General features: G+C 38.8%; 1 protein-coding gene across 4 annotated transcripts in view; it reads left to right on the plus strand.

Moving 5' to 3' along the window:
• Positions 1–19,250, plus strand: part of LOC125310347 (NXPE family member 3-like) — a 78,376-nt gene extending 59,126 nt beyond the window's left edge. For all 4 annotated transcript variants that reach the window (XM_048267671.1, XM_048267672.1, XM_048267673.1 and 1 more), the window contains 6 exons: positions 14,161–14,565; positions 14,691–15,106; positions 15,284–15,354; positions 15,606–15,809; positions 16,612–16,949; positions 18,895–19,250. In XM_048267671.1, the coding sequence (XP_048123628.1) occupies positions 14,161–14,565; positions 14,691–15,106; positions 15,284–15,354; positions 15,606–15,809; positions 16,612–16,949; positions 18,895–19,101 (1,641 nt within the window). In that variant the 3' untranslated portion in view covers positions 19,102–19,250. The remainder of the gene's footprint in view (positions 1–14,160; positions 14,566–14,690; positions 15,107–15,283; positions 15,355–15,605; positions 15,810–16,611; positions 16,950–18,894) is intronic.
• Positions 19,251–19,770: the final 520 nt, after the last annotated feature.

Here is a 19,770-nt window from a genome sequence, read left to right on the forward strand (position 1 = left end):
TCTAATGTAGAAAACAGTGTTGATCCTCTCAGCTCTGTAAACATTTCTTCCATGTGTGGCAGTGAGCCATCCCACCACTATAGCCTTGTTAGGCTCGCCAAATCAACACAGAGCCTCAGTCCTCCTACCCCCTTTGTTTGTGGTGACAACTATGGGTGAGATCCACTCTGAAGAATCTACAGGCTCTATGACATCCCACCAGTTTTCAACTCCTCAGACACTGCTTCTCTAACAGCAAAAAGGCAACCCTCGCGGTTTCTGTTGAACTGGTGTAATCCCTGGCATTACTTTAACCAGGTATTGTAAGCCCTTAGCACATCCCAGTGTGTGTTCCGTTTAGCGTTCTGGACAGTGGCTGTGGGCAACTAGTTGTAACTTGGCCATTTATCACTTGCATTTGTAATTCCAGAAAACAAATCCCTGCCTAGCACTGCAGACCTGCGTTTTGCAATGTAGAGGGTCTGAGACAGTACTACTGCCACCAAAAGTCACAGTCGCTTTCAGGCAACCCAGCACAGGATATCATTACCCCCATAGTCTTTTAAGTCTGTAGGCAGGGCTTTTCAAGTACAGCTGTAATTTGAAGGCTTTGTGTACACAGTCTCTGATAAGATGGACACTGCTGAGCCTGTATCTAGCATTAAATCCAATGTCCTGGCTCTCCATCTTTTTTGTACTCACTTTAGCGGTGTACATGATATGTGCAAGCATTTCCAACACTCACATTCAAAATGGTTACCTCAGGCACAGCAATCTCCTGAACCTGTTGCTACCCCTGCATACTTTTTGCAAATGTCCTTTCTTTTTGCAGGCATTGCAAAATGCTTCTTTAAGCAGGACACCCCTGGAAATTAGCTGTATGTTGAGCAGAACCACACCTGTAGCATGTTTTTCCTTGTACTTTTTTGAGAGAGCGGGGCCGGTTGACTTTTCCCCCCCTGAACTTTTGCCATGCTGCTGTGAGCCTTGACTTGAACTGCATGTGCAGCCGCCGGTTCTTTCTGTGCACATAGCTTTAGCCCCTGTTACAGCCCGTCTCAATCTAAGCGTGCTATTGTTAAAGCTTTAGATAGAGTCAATGGGTACCTCTAGGAACAAATGCTCCTGATGCGATTGAATTTGTCTTTTCGACAATCTGGTCCAATTATTTCCTCTTCCTCTCCGCGAACTGGTCTGTAGTTTAGCCGATGCGCTGACCACCGTTGTCTGAAGCGTTAACTTTCTGCCACAAGCGTTCACTTTTGGTGAAAAAATCCTGGATAGCCTTCAAAAGCCTCTTACGTATGACTCGTTTGCAACTGGAAGTGTGTAAAAAGACTCTTTGGCCCTCCGATTGCCCAAACAGTGAATCAACAGCGTCGGCTTTCTGACTGCAGGCAAGTCCTCGTCAGACATAGCCAGAAGAATGTTTTCAAGCGATGCGAATCCATGCCTTTAAAGGTCGGCGGCAGGGCGTTTCAAGGAATTTAGGAATTTAAGCAAAATGGACATAGGCCCCACCGCACGCAAAGCCTACAGGAACCACCGCGCTAAGCCATACAGTTTAGTTCACCCACAGTTTATATAAATACAACATTTTGACCAGTGCAAAATACTGCGGTTGCATATATATACTGTGCATTAGTTTGAACATTTTGAACATTTTGAACATTTTGCAAAAACACCACCCGTACCATAAAATCCAATATAAATGTAAAAAAGTGCACAATAACTAAATCCAACATACAAGTACACACACACACACACACACACATAAAGATTAACCTTTCAGACCCATCTTCATCACTGGGGTATCCTTAGGAAGAGCCTGAGGGGCTGAGAAATTTAAAAAAGCACCTTGAGGGGAAAGAAAACATAAGTTAGCATTTCAATATTTTGATATTTAGAAGGGATGCTGCTATAACAACTACCAATGTAAAAACATCCCAAGCTAATGTTATACATTGACCTAGGCCTACTTGGCAACTTAACATAGCATTTAAGCATTCTGCTGTTTGAGAATTAGACAGGCGCACCTGGTGCTTTAAAGACAGTAAACAGCTGGTGTGCATGAATACTACTAGACATGAATGTTCAGTCATACCAGTCAACATTTAGCTTTAAAAGCGGAGATTTTTTAGGGGGCTGTGTTTTATACGGATCTGTGTTTGCATATTTAATCACGTTTCATACCGTGTTTCAACACTGCATTTCGGTCATTGCTTTTACCTTACCATTACCTTCGCATGCCAGTTATGTATCCACCAGCTGCCTGCCTGCAGCCTACTTCTAAAACTCCAAAGCTGCTTGCTGTCAGATTTGGTTCGAAGAACAAAGTTCAGTGTATCAACAACACTCAGTTTCTGTGATGTGTTAATTAATTAAATTCCAACAATTTCACAACAGCTAGTTCTGGAGTAGGCCATTCAACTAGTCCGCTTGCTTCTGTGAGACTCAGGCTGTAGAAGGCACCAGCTTCCTTATTTGGGTTTTGGGTTTGCCAGGTTTGACCCCTATGACAAAGAGTTGAAGTTGAAACTAAGTGATCGTGTATGTGTAGGGGTGTATTTCATACACTACCTGGCAACCTGAATGGATCAATGATTTTAAAATGAAGTTTGATGGCCATGCAAATTACGGGAGTTTTCGGGAGAAATAACAATGAGGAGGGTGCTGGGAGATGACCTTGAAATCACGGGAGAAACCCGGGAAAAAAGCGAGGTGTTGACAGGTATGTCTTATTTAGGACATGGGTGCTATGTATTTTTCATCTTTGTAACTTTTATACTTTTAAACTATTAATTAAAACTACTCAAAATTTCCCCATAGACTTAACATTGGCTGATAACATCACAATAGAGCCGTTAAGCAATTAAAATCCTATGGCAGGTGTTCAGGCCACCTGGATCAACTGCCAGTCTCCAGGCTTTAAGCATACAAACTGGCCCTATTAAGACTACACATCCTGTTCAACTGCTTCCTCTGCCAAAAACTGTTTCAAAATGAAAGTCCCCTCACTACAATATTTCTATGTTAAACAATTTAACCCTTTAAACTACTGAACTTTTTTAACTGTTCAGCCATTGTAACTGTTACTTGTTATCAACTATGACTCTTACCCACTATAGCAAGTTAGCATGGTTAGCATAGTTAGCATGCTAGCATGTTAGTTAGCATAGTTAGCAAAGCTGCTAAAAATGATTAGCTAAGTTAGCTAAGTCACATGGTTAGCATGTTAACATGTTAGCATGCTAGTTAGCATTTTTTAGCTAAGTAACATGGTTAGCATAGTTAGCATGCTAACATGCTAGTTAACATTTTTAGCAAAACTGCTAAAAATGATTAGCTAAGTTAGGTAACATGGTAACATAGTTAGCATGCTAACATGCTAGTTAGAATAGTTAGCATGACTACTAAAAATGATTAGCTAGGTTAGCTACGTCACATGGTTAGCATAGTTAGCATTTTAACATTGTTAGTATGCTAGTTAGCATAGTAACTTGGTTAACATTATTATCTTTGATAACATAGTTAGCATAACTGCTAGCAAACATTAGAGCCATTCCAACTGTCAGTTATGTCGTCAACTATCTACCTAAATAATTTAACCATTTAAACTATCCACCTATTTAACTGTTCAGTCATTTCAACTATATTAAAACCTCATCTACTTAGCAACCAATATAGTTTGTTTTTTACTCTGTATGATATTTTACATCATATTTTTGCATTTTCATGTACTGTATTTCCTTCAGGAAATGCTTTTTCTAATATTATTAGAGTGCATGAAAATGCACTCTACTATTATCAATTATTCTTAATATTATTATTAATATTATTATAGTGCATGGAAATGCACTGTACTGTTCTTCCTAGGCTTCTTCTTATTACAGTGCATGAAAATGCACTGCTGTCCTTCTTAGGCTTCTTATTACAGTGCATGAAAATGCACTGTACTGTTCTTCTAGGCTTCTTATTCTTATGCTTGTGCAGTGCATGAAAATGCACTGTACTGTTCTTCTAGGCTTCTTATTTACAGTGCATGAAAATGCACTGTACTGTTCTTCTAGGCTTCTTCTTATGACAGTGCATGAAAATGCACTGTACTGTTCTCCTAGGCTTCTTATTCTTATGCTTCTTCTTATTATAGTGCATGAAAATGCACTATACTGTTCTTCCAAAATTTCTTATTACAGTGCATGAAAATGCACTGTACTGTTCTTCCTAGGCTTCTTATTACAGTGCATGAAAATGCACTGTACTGTTCTTCCTAGGCTTCTTATTACAGTGCATGAAAATGCACTGTTCTGTTCTTCCAAGGCATTTTATTACAGTGCATGAAAATGCACTGTACTGTTCTTCCTAGGCTTCTTCTTATTACAGTGCATGGAAATGCACTGTACTGTTCTTCCTAGGCTTCTTCTTATTACAGTGCATGAAAATGCACTGTACTGTTATTCCAAGGCTTTTTACAGTGCATGAAAATGCACTGTACTGTTATTCCAAGGCTTTTTACAGTGCATGAAAATGCACTGTACTGTTCTTCCTAGGCTTCTTCTTATTCTTCTTCTTCTAGCACTTAATGCAGCTTCAACCGTTTAGCGTAGAAACTTCATTCAAATTATGTTACTGTAGGTCTTACTTAGGACATAGGTGCTATGTATTTTTCAGCTTTGTAACTTTTTGCTTTTAAACTATTAATTAAAACTAATCAAAAATTTCCCCATTGACTTAACATTATGATTATGACATCACAACACGGCCGTTAAGCAATTAGAATCCTATGGCAGGTGTTCGGGGCCACCTGGACCAACTGCCATTCTCGCTTTAAGCATACAAACTGGCCCTATTAAGACTACACATCCTGTTCAACTGCTTCCTCTGCCAAAAAACTGTTTCAAAAAATAAAAGTCCTCACTACAATATTTCACTGTTAAACAATTTAACCCTTTAAACTACTGAACTTTTTAACTGTTCAGCCATTGTAACTACTACTTGTCATCAACTATGACTCCTACCACTGTAGCTAGTTAGCATAGTTAGCATGCTAAGATGTTAGCATGTTAGTTAACATTTTAGCAAAACTGTTAAAAATGATTAGCTAAGTTAGCTAAGTAACATGGTTATATAGTTAGCATGCTAACATGTTAGCATGCTAGTTAGCATAGCTACTAAATATGAAAACATTAGCTAAAGTTAACTAAGTTAAGTAACTTGGTTAACATTATTATCTTTGATAACATAGTTAGCACAACTGCTAGCAAACATTAGAGCCATTCCAACTGTCAGTTATGAGTCAATTATCTACCTAAATAATTTAACCATTTAAATTATCCACCTATTAAACGTTCAATCATTCCAACTATATTAAACCTTATCTACCAAGTAAATCATTTAACTATATAAACTATCCACCTATTTAACTGTTCAGTCATTCCAACTATATTAAACCTCATCTACTTAGCAACCAATATAGTTTGTTTTTACTCTGTATGATATTTTACATCATATTTTTGCATTTTTCATGCACTGTATTTCCTTCAGGGAAATGCTTTTCTAGTTACAGTGCATGAAAATGCACTGTACTGTTATTTCTAGGCTTCTTCTTATTCTTCTTCTTCTAACTTGGCGTTTAATGCAGCTTCAACCGTTTAACGTAGAAACTTCATTCAAACTATGTTACGTAGGTCTTACTTAGGACATGGGTGCTATGTATTTTCAGCTTTGTAACTTGTATACTTTTTTAAACTATTAATTAAAAACTGTTCAAAATTTCCCCATAGACTTAACATGGGCTGATGACATCACAATAGAGCCGTTAAGCAATTAGAATCCTATGGCAGGTGTTCAGGCCACCTGTCCCAACTGCCATTCTCAGGCTTTAAGCATACAAACTGGCCCTATTAAGACTACACATCCTGTTCAACTGCTTCCTCTGCCAAAACTGTTTCAAAATAAAGTCCTCACTACAATATTTCACTGTTAAACAATTTAACCCTTTAAACTACTGAACTTTTTAACTGTTCAGCCATTGTAACTGTTACTTATCATCAACTATGACTCCTACCCACTGTAGCTAGTTAGCATGTTAGCATTGCTAACATTGTTAGTATTTTTAACAAAACTGTTAAAAATGATTAGCTAAGTTAGCTAAGTAACATGGTTAGCATAGTTAGCATGTTAGCATGTTAGTTAGCATAGTTAGCATAACTGTTAAAAATGATTAGCTAAGTAACATGGTTAGCACAGTTAGCATGCTAGCATGTTAACATGCTAGTTAGCATAGTTAGCATAACTGCTAAAAAGGATTAGCTAAGTTAGCTAAGTAACATGGTTAGCATAGTTAGCATGTTAGTTAGCAGAGTTAGCATAACTGCTAAAAATGATTAGTTAAGTTAGCTAAGTAACATGGTTAGCATAGGTAGCATGCTAGCATGTTAGCATGATAGTTAACATTTTAGAAAAACTGCTAAAAATAATTAGCTAAGTTAACTAAGTACAATACGGCCGTTAAGCAATTAGAATCCTATGGCAGGTGTTCGGGCCACCTGGATCAACTGCCAGTCTCAGGCTTTAAGCATACAAACTGGCCCTATTAAGACTACACATCCTGTTCAACTGCTTCCTCTGCCAAAACTGTTTCAAAATAAAGTCCTCACTACAATATTTCACTGTTAAACAATTTAACCCTTTAAACTACTAAACTTTTTTTAACTGTTCAGCCATTGTAACTGTTACTTGTCATCAACTATGACTCCTACCCACTGTAGCTAGTTAGCATGGTTAGCATAGTTCACATGTTAGCATTGCTAACATGGTTAGCATAGTTAGCATGCTAGCATGCTAGTTAGCATTTTTAGCAAAACTGCTAAAAATGATTAGCTATGTTAGTTAAGTATTATGGTTAGCATGTTAGCATGCTAGTTAGCATTTTTAACAAAACTGTTAAAAATGATTAGCTAAGTAACGTGGTTAACATAGTTAGCGTGTTAGCATGCTAGTTAGCATAGTAACTTGGTTAACATTATTATCTTTGTTAACATAGTTAGCATAACTGCTAACAAACATTAGAGCCATTCCAACTGTTAGTTATCGTCAACTATCTACCTAAATAATTTAACCATTTAAACTATCCACCTATTTAACTGTTCAGTCATTCCAACTATATTAAACCTCATCTACTTAGCAACCAATATAGTTTGTTTTTACTCTGTATGATATTTTACATCATATTTTTACATTTTCATGCACTGTATTTCCTTCAGGAAATGCTTTTCTAGTTACAGTGCATGAAAATGCACTGTACTGTTATTCCAAGGCTTTTCTTCTTCTTCTTCTTCTTCTTCTTCTTCTTCTTCTTCTTCTTCTAACCAGTTAATGCAGCTTTAAACCGTTTAACGTAGAAACTTCATTCAAACTATGTTACGTAGGTCTTACTTAGGACATGTGGGCTTTGTATTTTTCAACTTTGTAACTTTTATACTTTTTAAACTATTAATTAAAAACTAGTCAAAATTTCCCCATAGACTTAACATGGGCTGATGACATCACAATAGAGCCGTTAAGCAATTAGAATCCTATGGCAGGTGTTCGGGCCACCTGGACCAACTGCCAGTCTCAGGCTTTAAGCATACAAACTGGCCCTATTAAGACTACACATCCTGTTCAACTGCTTCCTCTGCCAAAAACTGTTTCAAAATAAAAGTCCTCACTACAATATTTCACTGTTAAACAATTTAACCCTTTAAACTACTGAACTTTTAACTGTTCAGCCATTGTAACTGTTACTTGTCATCAACTATGACTCCTACCCACTGTAGCTAGTTAGCTAAGTTAGCTAAGTCACATGGTTAGTTATAGTTAGCATGCTAGCATGTTAGCATGCTAATTAGCATTTTTTAGCAAAACTGCTTAAAATGATTAGCTAAGTTAGCTAAGTCACATGGTTAGCATAGTTAGCATGCTAACATGCTAGTTAGCATTTTAACAAACCTGGCTAAAAATGATTAGCTAAGTTAGCTAGTAACATGGCCAAGATAGTTAGCATGCTAGTTAGAATTTTTAGGAAAACTGCTAAAAATGATTAGCTAAGTTAGCTAAGTCACATGGTTAGCATAGTTAGCATGCTAGCATGCTAGTTAGCATTTTTAGCAAAACTGCTTAAAATGATTAGCTAAGTCAGCTAAGTAACATGGTTAGCATAGTTAACATAATTAGCATGTTAACATGCTAGTTAGCATAACTGCTAAAAATAATTAGCTAAGTTAGCTAAGTCACATGGTTAGCATACTTAGCATTTTAACATTGTTAGCATGCTAGTTAGCATAGTAACTTGGTTAACATTATTATCTTTGTTAATATAGTTAGCATAACTGCTAGCAAACATTAGAGCCATTCCAAGTGTCAGTTATCGTCAACTATCTACCTAAATAATTTAACCATTTAAACTATCCACTTATTTAACCGTTCAATCATTCCAACTATATTAAACCTTATCTACCAAGTAAATTATTTACCTATATAAACTATCCACCTATTTAACTGTTGAGTCATTCCAACTATATTAAACCTCATCTACCTAGCAACCAATATAGTTTGTTTTTACTCTGTATGATATTTGACATCATATTTTTGGCATTTTCATGCACTGTATTTCCTTCAGGAAATGCTTTTCTAGTTACAGTGCATGAAAATGCACTGTACTGTTATTCCAAGGCTTTTTCTTTTCTTCTTCTTCTTCTTCTTCTTCTTCTTCTTCTTCTAACGCAGTTAATGCAGCTTAAACCGCGGTAACGTAGAAACTTCATTCAAACTATGTTAATGAGGTCTTACTTAGGACATGTGGGCTTTGTATTTTTTTCAACTTTGTAACTTTTATACTTTTTAAAGTATTAATTAAAAACTAGTCAAAATTTCCCCATAGACTTAACATGGGCTGATGACATCACAATAGAGCCGTTAAGCAATTAGAATCCTATGGCAGGTGTTCGGGCCACCTGGACCAACTGCCAGTCTCAGGCTTTTAAGCATACAAACTGGCCCTATTAAGACTACACATCCTGTTCAACTGCTTCCTCTGCCAAAAACTGTTTCAAAATAAAAGTCCTCACTACAATATTTAACTGTTAAACAATTTAACGCTTTTAAACTACTGAACTTTTTAACTGTTCAGCCATTGTAACTGTTACTTGTCATCAACTATGACTCCTACCCACTGTAGCTAGTTAGCTAAGTTAGCTAAGTAACATGGTTAGATAGTTAAGATGCTAGCATGTTAAAGACGCTAGTTAGCATTTTTAGCAAAACTGCTAAAATGATTAGTTAAGTTAGCTAAGTCACATGGTTAGCATAGTTAAGATGCTTAGTTAGCATTTTTAACAAAACTGCTAAAATGATTAGCTAACTTAGCTAAGTCACATGGTTAAGATAGTTAGCATGTTAGCATACAGCAAAACTACTTATAATGATTAGCTAAGTTAGCTAAGTCACATGGTTAGTAAAGTTAGCATGCTAGCATGTTAGCATAGTTAAGTTATTTTTAGCAAAACTACTTATAATGATTAAACTAGCTAAACATGGTTGCAAATTAGCATGTTAAGATGCTAGTTAGCATTTTAAAGAAAACTGCTAAAAATGATTAGCATAGCTAAGTCACATGGTTAGCATACTTAGCATTTTAACATTGTTAGCATGCTAGTTTATTAACATTATATCTTTGTTAACATAGTTAGCATAACTGCTAGCAAACATTAGAGCCATTCCAAGTGTCAGTTATCGTCAACTATCTACCTAAATAATTTAACCATTTAAACTATCCACTTATTTAACTGTTCAGTCATTCCAACTATATTAAACCTCATCTACCTAGCAACCAATATAGTTTGTTTTTACTCTGTATGATATTTTACATCATATTTTTGCATTTTCATGCACTGTATTTCCTTCAGGGAAATGCTTTTCTAGTTCTTCTTCTTCTTCTTCTCTTCTCTTCTTAACGAAAGTTAATGCAGCTTAAAACCGCTTAACGAGAAACTTCATTCAAACTATGTTAATTTAGGTCTTACTTAGGACATGTGGGCTTTGTATTTTCAACTTTGTAACTTTTTATACTTTTTAAACTATTAATTAAAAAACTAGTCAAAATTTCCCCATAGACTTAACATGGGCTGATGACATCACAATAGAGCCGTTAAAGCAATTAGAATCCTATGGCAGGTGTTCGGGCCACCTGCACCAACTGCCAGTCTCAGGCTTTAAGCATACAAACTGGCCCTATTAAGACTACACACCCTATTCAACTGCTTCCTCTGCCAAAAACTGTTTCAAAATAAAAGTCCTCACTACAATATTTCACTGTTAAACAATTTAACCCTTTAAACTACTGAACTTTTCAACTGTTCAGCCATTGTAACTGTTTGTCTACTTGTCATCAACTATGACTCCTACCCACTGTAGCTAGTTGGCTAAGTTAGCTAAGTAACATGGTTAAGATAGTTAGCATGCTCAAGATGTTAAACAAAATGCTAGCATTGTTAAGCATTAGTTAGCATTTTAACAAAACTGCTAAAAAATGATTAGCTAACTTAGCTAAGTCACATGGTTAGCATAGTTAGCATGCTAGCATGTTAGATGCTAGTTAAGATTTTAAAGAAAAAACTACTTATAATGATTAGCTATGTTAGCTAAGTCACATGGTTAAAAAGATTAGCATGCTAAGCATGTTAAGATGCTAGTTAGCATTTTAGCAAAACTACTTATAATGATTAGCTAAGTTAGCTAAGTCACATGGTTAAGAAAGTTAGCATGTTAAGATGCTAGCAAGCATTTTTAAAGCAAAACTGCTAAAAATGATTAGCTAAGTCACATGGTTAGCATACATTAGCATTTTAACATTGTTAGCATGCTAGTTAGCATACTTGGTTAACATTATTATCTTTGTTAACATAGTTAGCATAACTGCTAGCAAACATTAGAGCCATTCCAAGTGTCAGTTATCGTCAACTATCCACCTAAATAATTTAACCATTTAAACTATCCACTTATTTAACTGTTCAGTCATTCCAACTATATTAAACCTCATCTACCTAGCAACCAATATAGTTTGTTTTTACTCTGTATGATATTTTACATCATATTTTTGCATTTTCATGCACTGTATTTCCTTCAGGAAATGCTTTTCTAGTTCTTATTCTTATTCTTCCGCTAACGCATTTAATGCAGCTTCAACCGTTTAACGTAGAAACTTCATTCAAACTATGTTACGTAGGTCTTACTTAGGACATGGGTGCTATGTATTTTTCAGCTTTGTAACTTTTCCACTTTTTAAACTATTAATTAAAAACTAATCAAAATTTCCCATTGACTTAACATTATGATTATGACATCACAATAAAAGTCATCAGCAATTAGAATCCTATGGCAGGTGTTCGGGCCATCTGGATCAACTGCCAGTCTCAGGCTTTAAGCATACAAACTGGCCCTATTAAGACTACACATCCTGTTCAACAGCTTCCTCTGCCCACAACTGTTTCAAAATAAAAGTCCTCACTACAATAATTCTATATTAAACAATTTAACCATTTAAACTATCCAACTATTTAACTGTTCAACTATTCCAACTGTCAGTCGTCATCAACTACAACTCCCGCCAACTGTTTCCTCTGTCCTCAACTTCGACTTCAAAATAAGTCCTCAATACAATAATTCGCTATAAAATAATTTAACTATTTAAACTACTCAACTATTTAACTGTTCGGTCATTCCAACTGTCAGTTGTCTTCAACTATGACTCCCCGCCAGCTTTTTTCTCTATCTGACCTTCATCTTTTTACTTAGATTATATTTTAGACAATATTCAACAATATTTCATTCAGAAGCCATTTTTGCATTTTCATGCACTCGTAATTCCCTGGAATTACATTCTCTAGTTCAAGTTTTAATAGCCTAAATGTTTGGGATCAAAAAGCTGATTTACAAATTTATTCAATGCCCCCTTGTAAAAAGTATTTTGAATATTTTGTACAAAAATACAGTATCTTGTAGTTCATTATGATAAACTAAAAAGAGGGTATTTGGTATTTTATTTTAAAATAGGCTACTTTCTGATGCCCATCCCTGTACTAAAACACATAAACAAAATGTAATCAAGTAATCTTCGACAATGTAACTATAATCTGATGAAACATTTTTTTATGTAATCTGGTCTGATTATAGTTCAGTATATTTTTTGTAATCTGATTACATAATCCAGATTACTTGTAATCAGTCACTACCCAACCCTGCTGGTCCGGTGCCCCTGGGCAAGTGCTGAATTGCCCTAATGGTTAATCCGGCCCTGAAGCTTGAGTCCAAGTCAAGTCTGAAGTCTTTTGAGTGGAGTCGCAAGTCAAGTCTGAAGTCAATGTTTTTGCGACCTAAGTCCGAGTCCCCATCTTTTTTTGCATTTCTATCCCTTTATTCTCTTTAATTCACAGCAGTTCACAGCACAAAGCTGACATGCACTAGAAGAGCATAGTTTATGCTTTATCAAGAATCAAAAACATTAGCGTGGCACCGCTCTAGATGTTTCATTAAATTATTTTTTTATTTTGCGAGGTATAGAGAGATCTTTCGGTTTCACACACAAAGTGTACTTAACTGTTCTTCATATTTCAGCGTCGTCTTCAACAAAATATTCTTGTCTCTGACAAATTGAAAATAATGAGCTTAGGCTTATGTCCATCGAGTCTACTGCAGCCAGCCACAGTCATCTTCAACCAGTAACAGGAGATATCGTTCTACTATTTGTGCAGTTTTTTCTCCTCTGTTGTTCTCACAGTGTTGTTTGTGAATGTGTATCAAAAGAAAACACAATTTAATTGGGTTAAATGCATTGTAATGTGCGTTACTAAAGTTTGTACCGAGTGGAGGATCTTGCCTAAAAATTCCATTTTTTTTTACACAAATTGACCTCATTTTCACTCTAGAAGTGCAAACTCTTCGCCACACTTTTCGCTTTGTTTGCGTATCTCTAGATAAACATTAGATAAACATGCGCAGATGGAATTGAATTTTTTTAAATGGGCATTTTCCGATTTGTTTCCATAACACCATATTCCGGTTAAAAGAGGCTTATGCTTGGGGTGTTATTCCGGTTTTTAGTATTCAGAATAATGACCTTATTTGGGTTATGGCAGCTAGAATAAGGTGTTTACATGACTCATACGCAGTCAGAATAAAACGATTAAAACTGGAATTAAACTGGTTTGCATGGAAACGTAGTCATTGTGAAAAGTTTGAGGATTGTCATCGGTCCAAATGATGGTGACCTCCTAGATATAGGTAGATAGATAGATAGATAGATACAAGGATACAAGGAAGTTTATTGTCACATGCATATAGTTACTGGATGTAAGAAATGCAGTGAAATTATGTCTGGTGTCAGCCTATTTGTGCATTTATGGGGGGGAGTGCAGTAGAAGAGGGGTTTAGTAGATTAAGTGGCAAGGGCTGCATAAGAAAGGTGGGGGAGGATTGGGATTGGGGGGGGGCACCAACAAGGAGCACCCAAGAGCAACAGGGGCAAGGAAAAACTCCCGTACTAAGGAAGAAACCTTGGGCAGATCCACGGCTCAAGGGGCTAACCCAACTGCCAGGGGTCTTGGTGTGTGTGTTGGGGGGATGACAAGGGAGATGGGATAGTGTGCTGTGTATGTGGGGAGAGGGCAGTGTGCAATATGTGTGTTGGAGAAGCTTCCTCATGAGACAATATGCTGTGCTGTAGATACTTTATTGATCCCCAGGGGAAATTCAAGGTCTTAGTAGCATACAGACAACACACACACATTCACTAACAGCAGAAAAAGTAATTAAAAGTATATAATATAAAAACACAACTAAGCAATAAGGACAGTAGAAGATAAAGAGTATACTAAATATACTAAAATACAAATCATACTAACTATAATTATAATCTAAATCAATCTAAATCAATTCTAAAAACAGTATCCACATAGTGGTGATTAATCAATCAAGAGGTGCTTGCAATGACTGAGGCAGGGACTGAGCCTGAGGCAGGACAAAGGGGAAGCGGGGATGGTAGCAGAGAGAGATGACTAGGCCTACGTTTAAGGGTTTTCTTGTGTGTGTGTGTGTGTGTGTGTGTGTGTGTGTGTTTATGTTTATTTATTTCTCATTGCTCAGGTGCTGTGGTCGTACATGTACGATGATGGGAAAGGTGCCAAGCCTCTTCCCAGGCCTCTCCAGCATCAGCCCAGGGATGGATCCGACGGAGTCGCTATCAAAACTCAAACTCCCAGAAACCCAGAGGCGTCTCCAGCCTCCGCCATGAAGGACCCGGGCCTGGGTGCCGAGGAGTGGGACCGGATACAGAGGGCTCTCCACTGGGGTGGACCGGACCACCAGGTCACCACGGTGAACATGAGCACCAGCCCTGACAACTCCACCTTCGTCATTAATGACCTCAAGAACACTTACCATGTGGGAGATGAACTCCATGTCACCATTGTTGCCAAGAACTTTGCCGGTGTACCAAAACGCTATGGAGGGGATTTCTTCCAAGCAAAGGTTTATTCAGGCAAACAAAAGGTTATTTTATATTTTGTTATTACCGAATACAACATTTATCTGGACTGTAATTCTAGTCAGTCTAGATAAAAAGAGTCTGTTTAGTGAATGTTAGCTGAATGTTTCCTCTTCCCCCTGGATGGTAGGCCAGTGTGTTTGGAGAAGTACTGGACCACCAGAATGGCACCTACTCGGCCCGGTTCACTCTGCCCTGGGCAGGCGAGGCGTCGGTGGCGGTCCGTCTGATTCACTCCAGCGAGGCCGTGTTGGTCCTCAAGCAGCACCGGAACACGGACTCTGACCGCATCTACTTCCACGGCTACTTCGTGGGCAAGAACCCCCAGGGTGCTCGAGTGGAGGAGAGGGTGGAGTGCAACATTAAATGGGACGGGGTGGTGCTGTCGGCCCAGAGGAACTGCTGCTGTGAGTACCAGGATGCCCGCACGCGGCTGACGTGGCAGTGCCGCAAACCCGGCACTCTGCCCTGTGACACCCTGGTGTACCACTCCGTGGGGGGCTACAGGAATCGCATGACGGCCCTCGAGAAGATACTCCTGGACAGGTGATTCATTTTTATTCATTCAACAGGTGTTGTCATTCAAACTACTGTAGAGTAGCAAGTATGCATACTCAGTTGTGCTGCTCCCTGGAGCGTACAGTATGATCGTGGTGCTGTGAGACGTCAGCTACAGGAAGAATGTTTCTCAGACGCTCCTTTATGTGCTTTGTGTTTCATCAGTAAACATGTGAACCGGTGGCTGAAGGGTGACGCACGCCTGATTAGAGTCATCGCCTCGAATGCAAATATTGGTACGTTTTTATTCTGTCTGTGGAACTGATTGCAGTGTCACCCTGACAGACACAGAAATACACACACACACACACACACACACACACACGCACTGACACATGCACTGAAAACTCACACCTCTCTGGGAAATACTTTACTCAGCATGATGTGGTGATTTGACTAAAATAAATTGACTGATGCATCATTTTAGAACTTTTTGCAAAATAAATAAACCCGCTCATTAGACCTCGTCATACTGTCTCAACCTCAGGAGTGAGAGAGCCATGTAAACCTGGACTGCCCACGCTGATACCAGCAGGATTCTACCTGAACAACGTCTGGACGTCATTTGTGTGTGGTGCCCGTCATTTCACAGCGAACGACACAGCCCAGTGTCTAAAGGACAAACACATCTACATTATGGGAGACTCGACTAGCAGGCAGTGGTTTGACTTCCTCATCCAGACTGTCCCCAGTGAGACACACACATTTTAATGCTTTTATTTGGATCTTAACACAGGGGAATAATGTCCAGTATATCTATCTATCGATCTATCAATCTATCTATTGATCTACCTATCTTATCTAACTCTGGGGTAGACAGCAAAGAAGGTCATTTCCCAAAAAGTCTGCGTGTTCCTTTACTGTAATATACACACTGCTCAATGATTATTTATGCCAGAAGACTAAGCATTTCCTTACATATTGTTTCTAAATGTATTTTTATTTAACCTTTATTTAACCAGGTAAAGTCCCATCGAGTTACAGTTACTCTTCTCCCAAGGAGTCCTGGCCAAGACTGGCAGCAAAAAGTTACAAAAAATATATATACATAAAAGACAGGACAAAGGTTACATACTACACCACAAATCTCTGTACTATATGTACTACAACACAAGACATTACACTTAACTTAAGCTAATACAGACATACAACAATAAAGGGCACCTAGTTACTGTAAAAACAATTACACTGTTCTGTCAGAGTTGACTTTAAAAGATTTTTAAAAGAATTGAAAGGTGGAAGTGATTCGAGATTTACGGTGTTTTGAAGTTCATTCCAGACTTTAGGTTCATATGATGAGAAATCTGTTTTACCAAGTTCTGTTCTTGTTGATGGAATAACTAATAATATTTTTTCTGACAACCTTGTCCTGTAAACACTATCATGGTAAGAAAGCAAAGTTGAAATGTAGAGGGGTAATTTACCTATATGTACTTATATACAGTAGTTGTATGCAACAAATTAATTTGATTTGGCTGGTTTTTCCCTCCCAGCTCTGAGGCGCATGAACCTCCACACCATGTTCCAAGTGGGCCCACTGATGGCTGTGGACGTGCAGAACAACATCGACCTACACTACCGCTCCCACGGACTGCCCCTGCGCTGCTTCAAGACCCCAATGTCGTCGCTTCACTACATGAGTAACGAGATCGACGACATGGTCGGTGGGCCGCACACGGTCATTGTCTTCAACATGTGGGCGCACTTCACCAACTACCCGCTCACCTTCTTCACCTACCATGTGTTTCTGATTCGCCGTGCGGTCGTGGCGCTGCTTAGACGGGCGCCAGGGACCAAGGTTGTCATCAAGACAGCCAACACGGGCTACAAGGTGAATACTTCAGGCCGTCCACAAGTCTACGGTTCTTGTTGTTATTTTTGCTTTTAATCTTTGACACTTCAGAAATACCATACTTCAGCATATGATGTATAGCTTAATTATCCACCATTTAGGCTACAGGATTAGTATAGTCATATCATGTAATCATGCACAAACTGAAATAGTTTGACTTGACTTCAAGCACATCATTAAGACCATCTCTGAGGAAAGGTGAGATTTTGATACAGCAAGAGTGAAGACATTGATGATTTCAAATTGCTTTTCATTTATTTGGCAAAAAGTAGAATGTGTTATTGCCCTCTACAGGAACATTTGTGCCTTTTTAGCACAGGAAGATTGACTGAAATGTTACGGAATATTTTATTTCTACACATAGCGTAGCCTACCCGGGCTATGCAAGATAGCTTCTAGGCTACCACATTGACAATTTCTGTAAATGCGCACTTTCTCTCCTGTCTCTACCGAATTTGAACAATCCTCTAGAACAGGGGTTCCCAAACTTTTCCACGACAAGGCCCCCCAAATACCACTAGGTTCTGGCTAAGGACCCTCTTGATGTGTTATTAAACCCATCAACAATACAACGGCAAATGTAAAAATACATTAAGCTAATCCTAATAATTATTTTAGCCACAAGCACTTCACAATGGAGCATACAGTGTGTAAAAATTGTATTTGGGGCTTTCTGTTATATGAGAGCTATCACTCTACTATTATTCCCAGTCATTATCATGGGAAATATAATGTTCAGATATGCGTCACATTATTATAATGGCATTGTATAACAACCCTCATAGTAATATAAGTCAAAGTATTTTACATTTTTTAAATGTATTTATTTGTTGCTTTTATTTTTCCTTCCAACTTGCTGAGGCCCCCCTGGCACCCCCTCGCGGCCCCCACTTTGAAAACCACTGCTCTAGAACACTGAAACAGAACGTTATATCTTCCATGTGAGGAGGACCCAACACACTTTGTAATGATATTTTATTTTCAAGGGCTTTTGAGATCTGGGGTTATTACCTCACAGTAAAATTAATTATTATTAGCCTACCACACGTCTCCCCTGCACACATGAGAGTTCATCAGAGCCGTGCCACTGGAGGAGGGGCCGCTCATATAGCCTTCTTCTCCCCTTAATTATCGCAAATATGTCCAAACAGTTTTTGTGAGGGCTACTTTGTTTGGGAAACTGGGAGAAAGGGGATGCGACTGCACAGCCTAAGCTGCTGAAGTGCCGCGAGGGCGCCGCAAATGAACTTCAGAAACAATACATTTAAGCTCACGATATTCAGACAGGCCCATCCTCCCAAAGCTCCCGATTAACTACTCTGAGCCTGCACTAGCATAATGAATACGTGTTGCACACAGTCGCAGTTCTATCTACTGTTTTCTTTCCGCTGTCATCATAGGTAAATTTAAATCCTAAATGTTCCCACACTCCAGACTTATGCGACGCTGGTGCATCCTCCAACTCCGGCCTGCCTTTTTTATCTCTCCCACTAGCCATTTCTACACGTGACCCGCATCACTCCACACCTCCGCTTTCACGCAAAAGGGAAAAAAACTCTCTGAGGTCACATATGGGCATTTGACTACATTAAGCATGCCATGAACCATTAAAACCGTACGATGCACACATGCCCCGCACCAAGACAATGTGAACTGAACGGTTCAGATTATTAAAACCATACGATGCACACATGCCCCAAACCAAGACAAGTGAACCGAACGGTTCAGATTATTTTTGTGAACCGTGCCACCCCTAGTACTCACACACATACTGTACACATACACACACATACTGGTAGGATCTCTAGAAGAGCCTCTATCACTGTACTCTGTGTGAGTGTGTGTGTGGTGGCCTGTGTGTGTGTTGTTTTTGCAAGAGTTGTATGTTCATCTTAAAATGTGTGTGTGTGTGTGTGTGTGTGTGTGTGTGTGGCAGGATATATATGGCAGTGATTGGTTTTCCATGCAGCTGGACCGAATCCTGAGAGAGGCATTCCGCGACGTGGGAGTTTACATCCTGGACGTGTGGCAGATGACCGCCTGCCACTATAACACAGAGAACATCCATCCTGCCCCTGTGGTCATCAAAAATGAAATTGATATTCTTCTCTCCTTTGTCTGCCCCCAGTAAAGAGCCAAACCCTCCGGACTCCCCAGTCCAACGCCTTCTCTTGGAGTCCTGATGGCACCTTGTCACTTTGGCCCACTCCCCCACCCACTCACTCACTCACTCACTCACTCACCCACTCACCCACCCATCCACTCACTCACTTACCCACTCACTCACCCATTCACTTACCCACTCACTCACTCACTCACTCACTCACCCACCCACTCACTCACTCACTCACCCACCCACCCACTCACTCACTTACCCACTCACTCACCCACTCACTCACCCACTCACTCCCCCACTCACTCACTCACCCACTCACTCCCCTCCCACTCACTCCCCCACCACCCACCACTCACTCACTCACTCACTCACTCACCCACCCACTCACTCACTCACTCACTCACTCACTGACTCACTCACTTACCCACTCACTCACTCACTTACTCATGATACAATTCCTTCATGGTTCTTTAAGGAGATCTGGGATGCCATTGGCTATGATGCTCTGGCTATAATAAATTCCAGCCAAGCTAATGGCATAGTTCCTGATTGTTTTAAACATCCCATAGTTCAACCTCTCTTAAAGAAACATAACTTTTAAGTTAGTGTTTTAAATAACTATCAGCCATTCTCAAAATATATATACCATTTTTGAGCAAAGTTTTAGATTAGATTTAGGTTTTT

This window comes from Alosa alosa, chromosome 17 (genome assembly GCF_017589495.1).
Source record: "Alosa alosa isolate M-15738 ecotype Scorff River chromosome 17, AALO_Geno_1.1, whole genome shotgun sequence".
NCBI lineage: Eukaryota > Metazoa > Chordata > Actinopteri > Clupeiformes > Clupeidae > Alosa > Alosa alosa.